The sequence below is a fragment of the Myotis lucifugus genome, unplaced genomic scaffold (assembly GCF_000147115.1).
Source record: "Myotis lucifugus unplaced genomic scaffold, Myoluc2.0 scaffold_1013, whole genome shotgun sequence".
NCBI classification, from domain to species: domain Eukaryota; kingdom Metazoa; phylum Chordata; class Mammalia; order Chiroptera; family Vespertilionidae; genus Myotis; species Myotis lucifugus.
Window position 1 is genome coordinate 13,899 of NW_005872061.1, and position 16,649 is coordinate 30,547.

At 54.9% G+C, this 16,649-nt stretch overlaps 2 protein-coding genes across 4 annotated transcripts in view; one reads left to right on the top strand and one right to left on the bottom strand.

Annotated features, from left to right (window-relative positions):
• Positions 1-229: 229 nt before the first annotated feature.
• FSD1 (fibronectin type III and SPRY domain containing 1) lies at positions 230-13,678 on the top strand. 3 transcript variants are annotated; one of them, XM_006107097.2, is made up of 13 exons: positions 230-401; positions 1,342-1,437; positions 1,607-1,738; positions 2,431-2,532; positions 4,478-4,500; positions 4,698-4,819; positions 5,353-5,562; positions 9,834-9,932; positions 10,748-10,907; positions 11,252-11,331; positions 12,843-13,094; positions 13,198-13,286; positions 13,381-13,678. In XM_006107097.2, the coding sequence occupies exons 1-13, from the start codon at positions 387-389 to the stop codon at positions 13,489-13,491; spliced, it is 1,491 nt and encodes a 496-aa protein (XP_006107159.1). In that variant the 5' UTR covers positions 230-386; the 3' UTR covers positions 13,492-13,678. The 3 variants fall into 3 exon arrangements, with proteins under 3 accessions (XP_006107159.1, XP_006107161.1, XP_023603612.1); XM_006107099.3 differs by having other exon boundaries at positions 12,843-13,003; positions 13,381-13,674; XM_023747844.1 differs by having other exon boundaries at positions 367-401; positions 13,198-13,674.
• A 200-nt stretch (positions 13,679-13,878) lies between these two features.
• STAP2 (signal transducing adaptor family member 2) overlaps positions 13,879-16,649 on the bottom strand; it is a 7,678-nt gene continuing 4,907 nt past the window's right edge. Inside the window, exons 7-14 of the mRNA XM_023747842.1 lie at positions 16,459-16,593; positions 16,119-16,188; positions 15,926-16,028; positions 15,731-15,805; positions 14,634-14,774; positions 14,459-14,545; positions 14,310-14,384; positions 13,879-14,032 (exon numbers count right to left, since the gene is read on the bottom strand). Of these exons, the coding sequence (XP_023603610.1) occupies positions 13,947-14,032; positions 14,310-14,384; positions 14,459-14,545; positions 14,634-14,774; positions 15,731-15,805; positions 15,926-16,028; positions 16,119-16,188; positions 16,459-16,593 (772 nt within the window). The 3' untranslated portion in view covers positions 13,879-13,946. The remainder of the gene's footprint in view (positions 14,033-14,309; positions 14,385-14,458; positions 14,546-14,633; positions 14,775-15,730; positions 15,806-15,925; positions 16,029-16,118; positions 16,189-16,458; positions 16,594-16,649) is intronic.

Consider the following 16,649-nt stretch of genomic DNA (forward strand, 5'->3'; position numbering starts at 1 on the left):
AGGTCACAGGGCAGGGCTTGGGGTCGAACCCAGACGTCCTATCTCCCAGCTCCAGGCTCCCTTCCGCTCAGCCATCACCGCCAATTACCAACGTCACCGAGTGCGTCCCAGGTTCGGGGGTGCGGGTTGGAGGTGGGTGGGTGGGTGAGCGATTAGGGGTGTCCCTGCTCGCGGAGACCCCAGCGCGGGACTACATTTCCCAGCCTGCCGCATTGGGTGGGGGTCGCGCCTGCGCGCTGAGGCCAGTGATGGAGCGCTGAAGGGGGGCGCGGCGGCGCGGCGAGGGCTCGGCGGGCCATTGGCTCCCGGCAGCGGCCAAGGCAGCTTGGGGACCAGAAGAGCCAGCGGGGCCCGCGGGCCGGGCCGGGACGAGCTGGGCTGCAGCCATGGAGGACCAGAGGGTAAGACCAGGGCGGGGCGCAGAGGCACCCGCCTCGGGTACCCAAAGAGAGGGGATCAGGGGATGCCGCAGCGCCCTCCCTCCCGCCCCCGCCCCCAGCTGCTCTGCAGTGCGGACTCCACCCCCGCCGCAGTCTGGCCAGTCTAGCTAGCCCCCTCCATTGGGAACGTAGCCCCCCACATTTGCCCAGACCCCGTATAATCCTAGCCCCCACCCCCACCCCCACCTCCGCCCAGTATCCCAGGCGCAACCTGGACCCCATCCCCCACGCCTTCCATCCGGACTGTGGACCAGGTGTCCCGGCCCCCGCCCCACCAGCTCAGCACAGGTGACTCCACCGACCCTGCGTCCCCAGAAAACAGACCCGTCCGAGCCTGGGTCAGAGCTACAGGCCCCAGCAAGACCCTCCCACGCCGCCTTTCCTCCCGGCATGCCCTCCCGGCATCCCCTCCTCCAGACCATCCCCCTTCCCCACTTACCTGGCTCCCTGGCACCCGCTCTCCTCAGCTTCCTTTCTCCTTGCCAAGCCCTTTTCCGAGGGCCTCCCCTTCCCCAGGTCAGCCCATCTGCTGCAGGCATCACTTTCCTTTGGGGTTTTCTTTTCCCGAGCGAGCCCCTCACCTGATCATGCCCCGCCCTCAGGACGGAGGTTTGCAGGCTTTGTGCTCCCGCCCAGCGTTTGTTCCTTACTGAGAGGCTCACTCTGTGCCTCAGTCTCCTCGCCTGTAAAATGGGTATCTTCATGGTGCCCACCTGCTGGGTGAGGGCAGGTAGGACCAGAGCTTCCCCCAGGGCCTGCCTCCTGCTGAGTGCCCAAGCCATTGGCACAGTGGCCCCACGTCTCCCTGGATCTCTGGAGGTTGGAGCGATGAGCTCCAAGTGAGGGAGCTGGGCCAGGCGGAGGGGCTTACTGGCCTTGTGTGCGCTTCCCCTGGGGGCAGGAGGCTCTGCGGAAGATCATCACCACGCTGGCTGTAAAGAATGAAGAGATTCAGAGTTTTATCTACTCCCTCAAGCAGATGCTGCTGAACATGGAGGTGAGGGCAGGTGATGGACGGGAGGGCGGGGGCAGCCCTGTGAGCGAGCCTGTTGCTGCTGATAACCGTGGAACTATGGGCCCGGCTGCCATGTCCAGGCCTCAGTTTCCCCATCTGAGCATGGGCTTTGGCCAGTCCTGGCTGTTGAGACCTGCCACGTCTCTCCAAGGCGAACTCGGCCAAGGTGCAGGAGGACCTGGAGGCGGAGTTCCAGTCCCTTTTCTCCCTCCTGGAGGAGCTGAAGGAGGGGATGCTCATGAAGATAAAGCAGGACCGGGCCAGCCGGACCTACGAGCTGCAGGTGTGTGCTCGGGGGACTCTCCAAGACCCCAGATGCCATCTCCACTGCACCCCTCAGATCTCAGCTGGCCTCCTGTCTGTTTCCAAACCTGCCCCTTTTCCTGTGTCCCTTCTTGGAGATGCTCCCGTGTTCCCAGTGTCCAGAGCCAGACACCCTGATGATGCTGGCCTCTCGGTCTCTTGCCTGTCCCCTCCTTGGCCATGACCTATCAACCCCCCACCCACCTGTTCTCCCTCTTAATCCCCCATTTATTCCGCCCGCTTCTCACCATTGCCACAGCCACGCCCCCACAGCTGGCTGTTCCTCCCTCCTGTTCTCACCCAGTGACTCCTTTCTCAGCCCTTCCCACTGGTCCCCCAGATCTGATGGCCAAACACCCCCCATGGCTCCTGTGGGATTGGTGGGGCTGTATTGAAACCTCCTGGGCAACTTCCTAACACCCCAGATTCCCACCCCCGGGGACGTAGAGCCCTGGGCTCAGGTGTGGCCTGGGCGCCTGCGTGTTTGAGGAAGGATCCCCAGGTGATGCTGATGTTCTTCGAGGAGCAACACCCAACCTTTCTCCAGCTCCCACTCCCACTTGGAGTTGGAAAAGGGTGTGGTGCCCTGAATCCCAAAGGCAGGGGGAGGCCGGGGAGGGTCTGATGCATCGGGGTGAGAGGTTTCCTCCCTCAGTGCCCTGCCACCCGCAGAACCAGCTGGCTGCCTGCACTCGGGCCCTGGAGAGCTCCGAGGAGCTTCTGGAGACAGCCAACCAGACCCTGCAGGCCACAGACAGCGAAGACTTTCCTCAGGTGGGGCCTCAGAAGCCACGCTGGTAGGGCTGCCAGACAAAATGCAGGACACCCCGTTAAATTTCCAGTTCATGGCCACCACGAGTAACTTTTTAGTAAAGTATGGCCCATGCAATATTTAGGATAAGTATGTTCCATGTGATCTTTGGGATATACTTATCCAAAAAAATAAAATAAAATTATTGGCCCTGGCCAGGTGGCGTGGTTGAAGCATCATTCCAATGACCCACGGTTGCAGATCCCTGCTCAGGGCACGTGCAAGAATTAACCAGTGAATGCGTGGATTGGTCGAACAACAAATCTCTCTCTCTCTGAAAATCAAGAAATAAAAGTTTTAAAAATAAGTAAATAATAATTATTTGTTGTTAACCCGAAGTTCATACTTAACAAAGAATATTTTTTTAGTATAAGTATATCCCATGCAAATGTTTATATAAGTATTTCTCAGATGTTGCATGGGACATATTTATATTAAAATAATAATTATGTATTTGAAATTTAAATTTAACAATGAGTAATTTTTTAGTATACTATATCCCATGCAACATTTAGTACGGCAGGTCCTTGAATAACATTGTTTTATTCAAAGTTGTTTTGTTATAACACTGATGCGGGGGGAACAATTCTGGTTGAGGCCACTCTCTGTGTCAGGGTGCACGTTGTCTCCATATTCCCGTGGGTTTTCTCCAGGGACTCCAGTCCCCTCCACATCCCAAAGCTGTGCACATGGGGTGAATTGGCGTGTCTACGCTGTCCCAGTCCGAATCGAGTGTGGGGTGGGTGTAAGTGCGCCTGTGATGGGAAGGTGCCTTGCCCAGGGTGGGTTCCTACTGGTGCCCTGAGTTGCTGGGAGAGGATCCGGCCACCTGCAACCCTGAACTGGAATCAGGAGGTTGGAAAATCATTCTCTTTCTTGTTTTTATTAATCCTTCTTAAATGGGTGTACAGCTCACAGTTATTTCCATGTTTAATATTAGAGTGTTTGGGTCTTTATTTAGAAGTTTGGTGATGTTCTTGTGACCAGAAATAGGCTATAGGAACCTACCTCTTGTTTATATCAGTTAGCCTACGATAAGGTTGATTTTATTACTCATCATTTCGCTTAAAGTTGCAGTTTCTAAGAACCTATTGACACCCTAGCCCAGCCGTGGGCAAACTACGGCCCGCGGGCCGAATCCAGCCCGTTTGAAATGAATAAAACTAAAAAAAAAAAAAAAGACCGTACCCTTTTATGTAATGATGTTTACTTTGAATTTATATTAGTTCACACAAACACTCCATCCATGCTTTTGTTCCAGTCCTCCGGTCCAGTTTAAGAACCCATTGTGGCCCTCGAGTCAAAAAGTTTGCCCACCCCTGCCCTAGCCAGTTTCGCTCAGTGGATAGAGCATCGGCCTGCGGACGGAAGGGTCCCAGGTTCGATTCCGGTCAAGGGCACATGCCTGGGTTGCAGGCTCGGTCCAATGTTCAGGAGGCAGCCAATCAATGATTCCCTCTCATCATTGATGTTTGTACCTCTCTCTTCCTCTCCCTTCCTCTCTGAAAGCAACATATTTATATATATATATATATATATATATTTTTTTTTTTTTAAGAACCTATTGATGACATTAAGTGAGGACTTACTGTATATGTATGTTGTAAATACCGAATAGGACATACCTATACTAAAAAAAGCATTGTTGATCTAAAATGCAAATTAACTGGCTGTCCTGTATTTTTTATTTGCTAACTCTGCCAATTGTATGTTCTGGGCACTGGGCAGGAGGTGGGGGAGGGGTGGTGTCTTTGCCCTTCTGCCCTTTCAGGGCGCAGCCAAGGGTTTCTGCCCCAGCGCTGGGGACTTTAGCATGGCTGCCACACTGGACCTCAGTCTTCCTGTCTGTACAGTGGTTTTCTAATGCAGTCGAGACAACTCTGAATTTTATTCTGTCCCTCTTTCTAGGCTGCCAAGCAACTCAAAGATGGGTAAGATACTGGATCTGGCCCCCACCCCAGTGCCCCGCCCCTGGTATGACAGTGGGGACACCCAGGTGAGGGTCCCTTGTCCCAGAGCACTGGACCAAAACCAGGGGGAGGGAGTCACCCCCACAACTCGGAGGACCAGGCCGGGGGGCCCCCCCGAGATGCCTGCCAGCAGGCTGCCTCCACTTCCTTCCCTGCAGTGTGACCATGGCCCCTGCCTTCCGGCTGTCACTGAAAGCCAAGGTCAGCGACAACATGAGTCACCTCATGGTGGACTTTGCCCAGGAGAGGAGGATGCTACAGGCACTCAAGTTCCTGCCGGGTGAGAGGGGACCGCCCCAGGGTTTCAGAGAAGTGGCTGGGGCGGCTGGGAGGCCCTGAGAGAAGGCTTGGAGTAAGGCTGACAGCCAGGTGTGGGGACCCCAAAAATGCCCTTGGGTGGAGCCATAAAGAAGCCCCCCTGGTGCCACCAGGAGGCCACACCCCTGGTGGAATCCTGAGGAAGCCCCACCCCTGGTGGCAGAGCCCCAAAGGCCCGCCCAGCCGTGGTGGTGGTCCATGGAGGCCACGCCTCTGGTTGGTAGAGAATTCTGGAAATGTTCTACCTGTAGGTGGTGGAATCCTGAAAAGGCCCAGCCATTTGTTGGTTGAACCCTGAAAAAGCTCTGCCCGCCCCCACTCACGCTTTGATGGAACCTGATGAGGCTGCACCCCCAGGCCCCAGAACTCAGAGGGGTCCCCCATGCGTGGGATCCAGAGGAGGCCTCATCCCCAAGGAGGCCTATCCTGTGGACGGGCTCAGCAAGGCCTGCCCTGCTGGTGCAGGGCCCTGACCCCTCCCCCTCTCCTGGCCAGTCCCCAGTGCCCCCGTGATCGACCTGGCCGAGTCTCTGGTGGCGGACAACTGTGTGACGCTGGTGTGGCGCATGCCGGAGGAGGACAGCAAGATCGACCACTACGTGCTGGAGTACCGGCGGACGAACTTCGAGGGCCCGCCCCGCCTCAAGGAGGACCAGCCCTGGATGGTTGTGGAGGGCATCCGGCAGACGGAGTACACCCTGACCGGTAAGGGCGCTCGGCCCAGCTGCCAACCCCCCTGTGCCGCTCAGTCCCTCCTGGCTCCCGTTTCCCTGTCAGCCAGCTGGAGGTTGGTGGGTGGTCCCCCATACTCATGGGTGGGAGAGCAGCCTGGATGGACTGATCAGGAGCAGCAGGAAGTAGTGATAACAAGGATACTGATGACAGCACCTGCACCACTTACTGAGGGCTCACCGTGTGCTAAACGTTTTACCCACATGTAACAGGCAGGCTTATCACCATGTTACAGATGAGGGAACACAGGGGAAGAAGGCACCCTCTGTCCACATCTTATCTCTACTCTCCTTCATTCATGCATTCATTCATTCATTCTAGTTTATTGAGTGACTACATTGTACTAGGTGCTGTCCTTACAGCAGTGAGAAAGCAGACAAAAATCCCTCCCCTCATGGAGCTGGTGTTCTGGGGCCACCCTCTCAGGATTGGGGGATTTCCTTGGCAGGTACAAGAAAGCAGAAAGCCTCTCCCAGTGTGGCTCAGTGGTTGAGCATCCTCCCATGAACCAGGAGGTTGGGTTCGATTCCAGTCAGAGCACGTGCCTGGGTTGCCAGCTCGATCCGTGCAGGAGGCAGTGTTGATGTTTCTCTCAGGAAGTAATAATAACAATTATTACTCTGAAATCAATAAAAACATATTTTAAAAAAAGAAAGCTTGGGGGAGTCCACCCAGCTGGTAGGGGAGGGTCTGATGGGGGAGAGTTGGGTGTCAGAGCCGTCCTGGGCCAGGGAAACCCTCAGGGTGGGGGAGCCTTGCTGGCAGGATAACTAGCACCAGAGCTCCTGGTCTGTAATCAGCCTGTTCCTGGTCTGTAATTAGCAAACATAGTTAATAATAAGTATGCTAATTGCGGAAAAGAAAAGCCACCCGTCTACAAGATGGCCTGAGAAGCGATTGGTTTATCCTTTGCGTGGGAATCAAAATAAACACACCCCATTTTTCCTCAATCTTTTTTATTGTGGTAAAATACATATAACATAGCATTTATCATCTTAACCTCTTTTTTATTTTTTATTTTATTTTAGAGGTCATTTTTTGTTGTTGTTAATCCTCACCCGAGGATCTTCTCCAATTGATTTTTAGAGAGAGTGGAAGGGAGGGGGAGAGACAGAGAGAGAAACATAGATGTGAGAGAGATGCATCCATTGGTTGCCTCCCACATGCACCCCAACCAGGGCCAGGGATTGAGCCTGCAACTGAGGTACATGCCCTTGACCAGAATCGAACCTGGGACCCTTCAGTCCGCAGGCTGACACTCTATCCACTGAGCCAAACAGGCTAGGGCTACAGGACATTTATTAAAGCTGGGGAAGGGCCTAGGACAGCCGTGGGCAAACTACGGCCCGAGGGTCAGATCCGGCCGTTTGAAATGAATAAAACTAAAAAAAAAAAGACCGTACCCTTTTATGTAATGATGTTTACTTTGAATTTATATTAATTCACACAAACACTCCATCCATGCTTTTGTTCTGGCCCTCCGGTCCAGTTTAAGAACCCATTGTGGCCCTCGAGTCAAAAAGTTTGCCCACCCCTGGCCTAGGATAACAGGAGAGGGACTAGGTTGGGAAATGAGCCTAGGTCGGGCTGCTTTGGCTCAGAGATATATTTAAAGGAGACAATAAATACACTTGCACAGGATAAAAGAAGAAAAATTTTGCCATCTTACATGGAGGGAGTAAGTGTAGCTAAATAATAAATTTAGGTGAAAACTTAGAAAAAAAAAAGTCGGAGAAAAGGGAGTCTTGGGAACAGGTTCAGGGGGGTTAGTCCTGGATGAGCTGTCACTGCTCATTGCTGCCCTGGTTGCAAGCTTTGTGGGGTCCTTCGAGTTTAGGATTGGGGAAAGAAGGGCTGAGGAGGCTTGGGCGTGCTCCTGGGAGGGAGAGCATGCCCAATCTTAACCATTTTAAAAAATATATTTTTATTGATTTCAGAGAGAAAGGGAGAGGGAGAGATAGAAACATCAATGATGTACTGGGGATTGAGCCCACAACCCGGGCATGTGCCCTGACCGGGAATCGAACCCAGGACCTCTTGGTCCGTGGGATGACACTCAATCCACTGAGCTACCACAGCAGGGCTTAACCATTTAGGCTGTATAGTTCAGTGGCATTAAGTACATTCACATTGTTGTGCAACTGTCACCACCATCCATCTCTGTAACTTTTTATCTGCAAAACTGAAAGAAACTGTCCCCATTAAACACTAACTCTCATTTCTCCTCCTCCTACTTGACTTCCTGTTCCTCTGATTTTTACTACTAGAAGTACCGTGTATGCGTGGAACCATACCGTGTTTATCCTTTTGTGACTGGCTTACTTTGTTGAGCATGTCTTCCAGGTTCATCCATGTTGTAGCACCTGTCAGAATTTCCTTCCTTTTTTAAGACTGAACAATAGTCCATTGTCTGGGTATGTCCCACTTCCTCCAGCAGTGGCAGCTTACATGGCTGTAGTTCAATATCAGAACCAGGAAACTGACAAGGCTACATTCTACAGTGTTGATTCACATTCCACCAGTTTCACACACCCTCCTTTGTGTGTGTGTGTGTGTGTGTGTGTGTGTGTAATCCCATATGCAGTCTTATCCCACAGGCCAGTTCTTGTCACTACCACCACAATCCAGGTAGAGATCTGCGCTGTCACAGGCCACACACTCTCGCCTTTTACAAAATTCCTAGTGAGTTAGTTCCTCCGGGCAGGAAGGCGAATCTATTAAAAGGTGTGTGGTATTGAGGAATATGTGAATGTGCTCACCTGTGGAAATAACCTATGTGGTTATTTGCAATCAACCTACTATCTCGTTGATTGCCTGGAAAGACAGGAGGGTTTTGGTTGTTTATGATTTCCATTCCTCAGTTCATCTCATCCTCATGTGAACCCTGATCAGCGTGGGGAATATGATCGCTGTTTTGCAGAATAGGAAACTGAGGCACACAGTGAGTGACTCTAGGCCAGCGGTTCTCAACCTGTGGGTCGCGACCCCTTTGGGGGTCGAACGACCCTTTCACAGGGGTCGCCTAAGACCATCCTGCATATCAGATATTTACATTACAATTCATAACAGTAGCAACGTTACAGTTATGAAGTAGCAACGAAAATAATTTTATGGTTGGGTCACAACATGAGGAACTGTATTTAAAGGGCCAGAAGGTTGAGAACCACTGCCTACTAGTGGTCGGCAAACTGCAGCTCGCAAGCCACATGCGGCTCTTTGGCCTCTTGAGTGTGGCTCTTCCACAAAATACCACGTGCAGGCGCGTTCTAAAACTTTTTAAAATATCGTGGCCCATGCGCAGAAGTCGGTATTTTGTGAAAGAGCCACACTCAAGGGGCCAAAGAGCCGAGTGTGGCTCGCGAGCCGCAGTTTGCCGACCACTAGCCCATTCCCATATTTGAATGTGAGCTTTCTGGGAGGCAGTCTTAGCTCTGGAGCAGTAGATGGCGTTGCTGAGCAAACCCCTGAATTCAGTGAAGGGAATCCAAAGAGGGATGAGGCAGTTTGGGTGGGAACCCGGGAGAGGTGGTGAGGGGGGAAGGAGCCTGCAAAGACCAAGCGGGGGCAACCAGAAGGGGCAGCCAGGAGAGGGCAGTGCTCTGGTTGCCAAGGAAAAATAGTGTTCTTAGGAGGGAAAGAGTGGTCACTGAGGAGGTCCTGCAAGGTGGGGACTGACAAGGCGGAGGGGGGGGGGGGAGAAGCAGGTTGAGGGGGCAGCGAAGGGGGTGTTCCTAAGCTCTCCAAAGAGGTTTAACTTGAGGGGGAAGACAGCTCGAAAGCTTCTTTTTAAAGATCGGAAGCAATCTTAAGAAAAGGACAGAAGGGAGGGCGAGATATAGCCTAGTAGAAGGGAAAATCTTTCATACGTCACCAGGTACACCTAGATCCAGGGGGTGCACTTTTTGGCTCTGGGACTTGCATTCTCCAGGAGACTAGCCAAGAGCACTGACAATTTTCCCTGGAGGCACTTCCTCCGAGCTGGCCGGCCCAGAGAAGAAAGCCGCTCTGCCCTGCTCCCTCTAATACCAGCCAGAGTCCTAGGGAAGACTGGCCCATCTGGGTCAGGTGCAGAGCCAGGTAATTCATAGCTGCACAGGTGTATGCGGGTAAGGTTTCTCAGGTAAGATGTCGTTTGCAAGGTGCTCCTTAGAATGAGGCGTTTACTGCGGCGGGTTTACTGTGGGACACAGGGGCCTCTAACCTCCTGCTCCGAGTCTATGCTGATTCCCTCTGTTGTCTCCTAGGCCTCAAGTTCGACATGAAATACATGAATTTCCGCGTGAAGGCCTGCAATAAGGCAGTTGCAGGCGAGTTCTCCGAGCCGGTGACTCTGGAGACACCAGGTGACTGGCTCCCACACCTACCCTGGCTCTGACGACAACCCTCCCTCCCGGGGCCCAGGGACAGGTGTGAAGTGAGAATCTTCAGGATGTGGTGGCCCTTTTTCCCTTTCTGGCTGCCAGAAAGCTCAGAGCTTAGTCCACAGTAGAATTCCGCAGCCTGAGTGTCTGGTATAAAACCTGCCTTTGTCCTTTACTTTTGCTCTTGATCCCTGAATACCTGGATGGTTTACACACACACACACACACACACACACACACACTCACTTCCTCTCTCCCCCTCCCCCCAGTAAGTGCTCTATAGAACTGGGGACGGTGTGTCCGCAGTGCAGACAGACTTCTTAGCCTTCAGAGCTAGGAGACACCCAGAAGGCTTGGATTCAGATATGGAACACGGCCTAGAAGCCTGTCTGCGCTGCGGACACACACTCCTTAGTGCATGGCCTTTGTCAGTGCAGCTTAACTGTCATATTGCTGCCCACCCCCTTTCCTGGGGTTAATCCCCAACGGAAGCACAGGGCAGCACAAGTGGTTTGCAAATGGCTCCAGGCCTGGGAGCCTTTAGACAACAAGCCCTTGGCCTTACTCCTCTGGCTGTATGGTCTGCCCCTCCCTTTTCCCCGTCTTGTGTCTTTTGGTGTCTTTCTGCCTGTCGTCTCTGCATCTGTCTGTCTCTGAGACTTTATCGGTGTCTCTCTCTCTCTCTCTCTGTTCTCTGTCCCCGTCATGGTCTGTCTTGGTCACTGTTTGTCTCTCTCTGTCTCTGTGTCTCTCCGGGTTTCCCCATCTCTGTGACTCCCACGTCTGCCCGGCCCCAGCGTTCATGTTCCGCCTGGATGCGTCCACATCCCACCAGAACCTCCGGGTGGACGATCTCTCCGTGGAGTGGGACGCCATGGGCGGGAAGGTGCAGGACATCAAAGCTCGAGAGAAAGACGGCAAGGGGCGGACGGCGTCTCCCGTCAACTCCCCAGCCAGGTAGCCTGCCCCTCTCCTCCCCAAGTCTCTGGGAGAGGAGGTCAAGATGGACACGAACACACGACCCAGTGAGGTCAAGGCTGGGGTGGAGGGCGGGACGTGGAGCTGGGGAGCCAAAATAGTGAATCGAGGGAGAGGAGTCTTTGAACTGGGTATTGAGGGCCGAACAGTCTTCCAGACAAGGAAGGGCACAGGCATGTTCTGACATCAGGGGCCCAGGATATGTGAAGGACCAAATACTGTCAAGGGCTGATGAGAAGTCCGCGTGGCTGGGGTGGACCAGAGAAGCATTCCAATGGGGAGGGGAGGGCTGAACTGAGCCCTCCCCTCCCTGTCACCCACAGAGGTACTCCATCTCCCAAGAGGATACCCTCAGGTCGTGGGGGACGGGATCGCTTCACAGCTGAGTCCTACACGGTGCTAGGTAAGGAGGGGGGAGCTTGGAGGAGAGTGGGGGACTCTGGCCAGGGCTCTGATGCTGGGGTGCGGGAGAGAACTCCTTTGGCTGGGGAAACTGAGGCAGCCATCAACAAAGCTTCTCTGGGAATGGTCCCAATAATGTGTTGTGGTGCTGGTGGAATGGGAAGGTTTGGGAAGGAATGATTATTGAGGGGAGCCAGAGCTTAGGGAGCTGAGGAAAGAGGCTCTGGACTGGGGAGTGGCTGGTCGGGAGCTTGAGGGGGGATTTCCTGGGTCTGTCAAATAGTTGGGACTGGGGGAGTAACTGGGATTTGGGAAGTAGCTGGAAAGGAAATGACTGCCTATAAAGCAGCTGGAGGAGCCAGAGAAAGTAGCTGGTGTCAGAGAAGTTGAGGATACCTAGGATTGGAGAATTGGTTAGCACTACAGGAGTGATTAGATCCTCTGAAGGAGAAGCCGGAGTCCGTGAAGGAATTGGAGTTTAGGGAAATCACCACTATCCAGAAAAGAGCTCAAGAAAGAGGCTGAGGTTTGGAGAAGTTGGTGTGGTCAGTACTATCAGGGGGTAGAAGGTAGAGGAAGGTAGGGAGTAGCTGGATTTTGGGGATAAGCTAAGGCCTGAGGAGAAGTTAAAGTTCTATGGAGGATTTGGATTTTCTGGAAAGCATCTGAGATTATCCAGAATTAGGGTTTGGAGAGGAAGCAGGGGAAGGTGTGGGGGTGTCTGTAGAGTGTCTGAGATTTGAGAGGGAGCTATCTAACCCCTGGGAGGAGCATAGACTAGTTGTGGTTGGGAGAGTAGCTGAGGTCAGGGAGGAGTAGACCTGGAGAAGAAATGTATCTGGAGTTAGTCCTGTTTTGGGGGAGGGGCTGAGCTCTCAGCTGGAGATGGGCTGGGATCTGGGTAGGGCAGGAATATTCAGAGAAGCTGAAACTCAGGAATAGCTGGAATGGGGAGTAGCTGAGGTAGCAAGAATCTGGATCTGGGGTCTGGAAAGGATGTAGACTCAGGATTCAGCTGATATCTGGAGGGGATCTGAACCCCAGGAAAAGCTGAGGCCTGGAAGAACCTGATCTCCACCAGGAGCAAACTTGGAGTCTGGGAAGCAACAAGGAGTCTGGAGTCCTGGAAAGTATCTGGGCTCCAGTAGGGAATACTTGGAATCAGCCAGGAGCAAAGGTTTGGGGATTATCTAGTTTCTAGGAAGAATTGAGGACTGAGGAGTAACTGAACATGGGGAGTTGGAAGGAGTTTTTTAGGCCTGGAAGAATCTGGAAGGAGTAGCTTGTACTTGTAGAGAATCTGAAAGGACTAGTGGAAGCTTGGAGAGAATCTGGACTTAGTATCTAAGGAAGTTGATAAATCCTGGGAAATATCTGGGAGGAATAGCTGGGGACCTAGGAGTATCTGGAAGGAATAACTGTGGTCTGGGGAGTACCTACGTGGCTGCCCCTTTGTGGAAGAACACCTGGGACCCTATTCTACCTGTTCTCACTGCCCAACCTGCCCCACAGGGGACACGTTGATTGACGGCGGGGAACATTACTGGGAGGTGCACTACGAGCCAGACAGCAAGGCATTTGGCGTGGGGGTGGCCTACCGCAGCCTGGGCCGCTTCGAGCAGCTAGGCAAGACCGCGGCGTCCTGGTGCCTGCACATCAACAACTGGCTGCAGGTCAGCTTCACCGCCAAGCATGCCAACAAGGCCAAGGTGCTGGATGCCCCCGTGCCTGACTGCCTGGGCGTGCACTGCGACTTCCACCAAGGTGACCCGGGGCCCCAGCTGGCATCTCCAGCCACCTCTGCCTGTCTGATCTCTCTGCCGCAAACCCTCTAACTGGTCCCCCCGTCCCTCTGCCCTCCACCCAGGCCTCCTGTCCTTCTACAACGCCCGCACCAAACAGCTGCTGCACACCTTCAAGGCCAAGTTCACTCAGCCACTGCTGCCTGCTTTCACAGTAAGGTCCCCTCCACGGCCTGAGGTGGGGGTGCGTGTGGCTCTGGGGGATGACTTTGCTGCCGAGCCTCTTCTCTCCCCTCCCTGTCTCCCAGGTTTGGTGTGGCAGCTTTCAGGTGACGACAGGCCTGCAGGTCCCCAGCTCCGTGCGCTGCCTGCAGAAGCGAGGCAGTGCCACCAGCAGCTCCAATACCAGCCTCACCTAGGCCAGTGCACCCAGCTGGGCTGATTTAGGGGGCCACCACCAGGCCTCGGCTGTTTTCAGCCAGGCACCCTCTTCTCGCTTGCTGCTTGGAGCCTTAACTCCTAACGGGGGTCACCAACAGGAAGCAGGCACCAGGGCAGGCCCTCCTCCCCACCTCACTTCCCAATAAAGGTCACACACTGGCCGGGTGTGCTGCTGGTTCTTGTAGAGCATCCGACACTGGCTGTGCCTCGGCCCTCTCTGGACCTCAGCTTTCCCAGCTGCAAAATGGGCTTTTCTGGCAAAGTGAGATGGCAGTTTTTGCTGAGCTGAGGATCTTTAGGAGTGAATGGAGCCAGCTGATGAACAAACACCTCACGGCCCCACTAAGCCAAGTCACACTCATGGGCCTTGGGTCACTTGAACTTTAATTCTGGGGGGAGGGATCCGTCGGACTGATGCTCCGAGTCTGGCCCGCTAATCCCCAGGGTGCTCGGCTGAGTGTTCCAGTGCCCGCCGCCTCTGCAGTTTCTCTTCCAGCTCTGCTGTCACGTTGGCCAACCCTGGCGGGTGGGTACCCTAGACTTCAGCTGCGCCCAGCATCCCCAGTCCATGCTGCCCCACCCCCATCCCCCATCCCCCCCAGGACTGGCTACAGAAATATGTGGGGCCCAGTGCAAGATGCAAATGTGTTCAGGAGGCAGCAGGAATTTTGAGATGGAGACAGCAGAGCATTAAGCCAAGTACAGGCCCTTCGGAGTGCTGGGTCCTGTGGGACTGCACAGGTCGCACGCGTGTGAAGCGCACACCCCTCCCATATCGGCCCCCCAGGCCCCGTACCTGTTGTGGGGAAGGCAGCCTGTGCTGAGCTGATGGCCAGTTTCTTGGCAAGGCCGCTGGCAAGGCATTTGGGCTCTGGGGAAGGCAGATAAAGGCTGAGAATGGCCCTCCACTGGATGGGGGAGGCGCTGGGGAAGAGGGTCCCCTACCTGGCTTAGGTGCCATGGGTGGCTTTGGAAGCTTTGCCTGAACCTTTTGGGCTGGGTGACACTGCTTGGGCCAGCCCGGCGAAAGTGCTGCACAGACAAAGGTACGGTGTGTCACATCGGCCGGGAGCCTGCTCCCCCTGCCCCTTCTCTCAGCCACCCCCTGTCCCCCACCCACCATCCGTGTTCTCATATTCGGCAACTGGGGCATCTCCAATGGGGATCACATAGTTCTCATCCGGGTTCAGTAGCGGGGGCAGCTTGTGCTGTCTGGGCACAGGAGGTGGCTGCTTGGGGCCACCGGCAGGGGCTGCAGCACCTGGTGGGTGGGAAATGGCAGGAATTTTGGGGACCCACATGGCGCAGGGGTACCTCAGGGTGGGTCTGTGTGCTTCTGAGCAGGAATGTGTGTGTGCATGCCTGGATGCAGGCCAGTGTCCCTGTGCACATGCGTCTGTACACATGTCCATTTGTAAGTGTGTGTGTTTGTGTTCCTGTGCAGCATAAACATGAACACTGGGTGAGTTTGAATAAGTTAAATATAAATATGCATAACAGTGCATGGACGCTCAAGTCTGTGCTGGGGCACTTGTCTCCACGTGTACATTCATGTGTCTATAAATGTCTGAATTTGTGCTGTGCACACATAATTGTGGCTTAAGGTATGCATGTGTGCTAGATGGAACAGAATCATGCCACATGCATTCATGCATGTGTGGAGCTGTTGTCTACATGGGTCTGATTATTCAGGTCACACAGTCTGTGTTGGTGATTGTGGCATGTGCATATGAATAGATACATATATGCCACCCCCATCCCCACCCCCGCATCTGCCCAGCCCAGAGCGGGTCATACTGCTTCTAACCTCTTCCTCCTGCTCCCATAAGCTGGACTGCCTCCCATGCCTTTCCCAACACCCACCCCAATTTCCCACCTCTGGGTAGTTCTTACTCCATGTGCACCTTCTGTCCCCCTCTGCCCATCTCTGCCTCCTGAAATCCTTTGCGAACTTCAGCAAACACCCTCTCCTCCAGGATGCCTTCCCCTACCCTGCCCCCCTTCTCCCCTACTCCAGGCACTGTACCAGCCCCAGGTTCGATCCCACAGGGCTGGGAGTGTCTGTATCCAGCTCTGTCTGCCCCCTCTACAACCTGGAAGTCCCCAGAGGTCAGGGTTTGAGTAATTTCTGGGTACAAGATTGGGCACACGGGGCACCATGTGGGTCCTAGGTTTCTCCACCCTCTGCCCCAGTGGCTGCCTTGGGAGGGGCATCACCTGGGCAGAGGACCGCGGGAGCCAAGGGTGCTACCCACACACTCTCGCCGTTCTCTTTATCCGCCTCCACGTAGCCTAGAATAGAGAGGGCTGCCTGGAGGAGGCGCAGCGGCCCGGCCCGGGGCTGACCCAAGGGAGTCCCCATCAAGCCGCAGGCGGGAGAGGCAGGGACTGGGCCCCCGAGTCCTCACCCACCTAGCACCTTCTCGTAGTCCTCGTCCAGGAGGAAGGGCACCAGCGCATTCTTGGTTTGCAACACGAAATAGTTGACCACGGCTTGGAGCGAGGCGCAGGAGACCTGGGAGCGGATAAGGGGTCCGGTTAGGGCCGCTGGGCAGGGGCGCGGACCCCGCCCGTGCGCTTCCCGAGCCCCCGCCCCAGTGATCACCGGCTCCTCCACGTCGATCACGTACTTCGGGCCCTCGCGCTTCACCTTGTAGTGGCGGACCAGCGGCGTCCTGCACGTGCAGCGGGCGACTGGGTGCCCGGTCTCAGACCAGGAGGCCCCGCCCCTCGCTCTGTCTCCGCCTCCCGCACACCGGCCACGCCCTATCCTGCCCTGACCTCTGGCCCCGCCCCCAAACCCTCCCCGGTCCCCGCTCGGCCTCGTCCCCGGGCGAACTCGCTCTAGGATTCGGCTCCGCCCCTACGTCTGACCACGCCCCTCCTTCGACACCCCCCCACCCCCCGCAACCCCCACCGCCGGCCTCGGAGCTGCGCTTGCGCACCCGCTGAGCGTCTGGCGCGTGGAGACGGACACGCAGTCCTTGCCGTCCCCGCTGGGTCGCAGCAGCAGGTTCCCGCACTCGGGGTAGCGCTCCAGCAGCAGCTGCGCCTCCAGCCGGCTCACCTTCATGAAGCACCTGGGGAGGGTCGCGTCTCACACCGGACAGGCCTTGTCCCGCGGAGACCCAGACGC

Bases quoted from the DNA above. Each gene is read 5' to 3' on its own strand.
- FSD1 (XM_023747844.1), top strand. The intron at 1,739-2,430 runs GTGTGTGCTCGG...TGCCACCCGCAG, and splicing joins GCCGGACCTACGAGCTGCAG to AACCAGCTGGCTGCCTGCAC. The intron at 11,332-12,842 runs GTAAGGAGGGGG...CCTGCCCCACAG, and splicing joins TGAGTCCTACACGGTGCTAG to GGGACACGTTGATTGACGGC.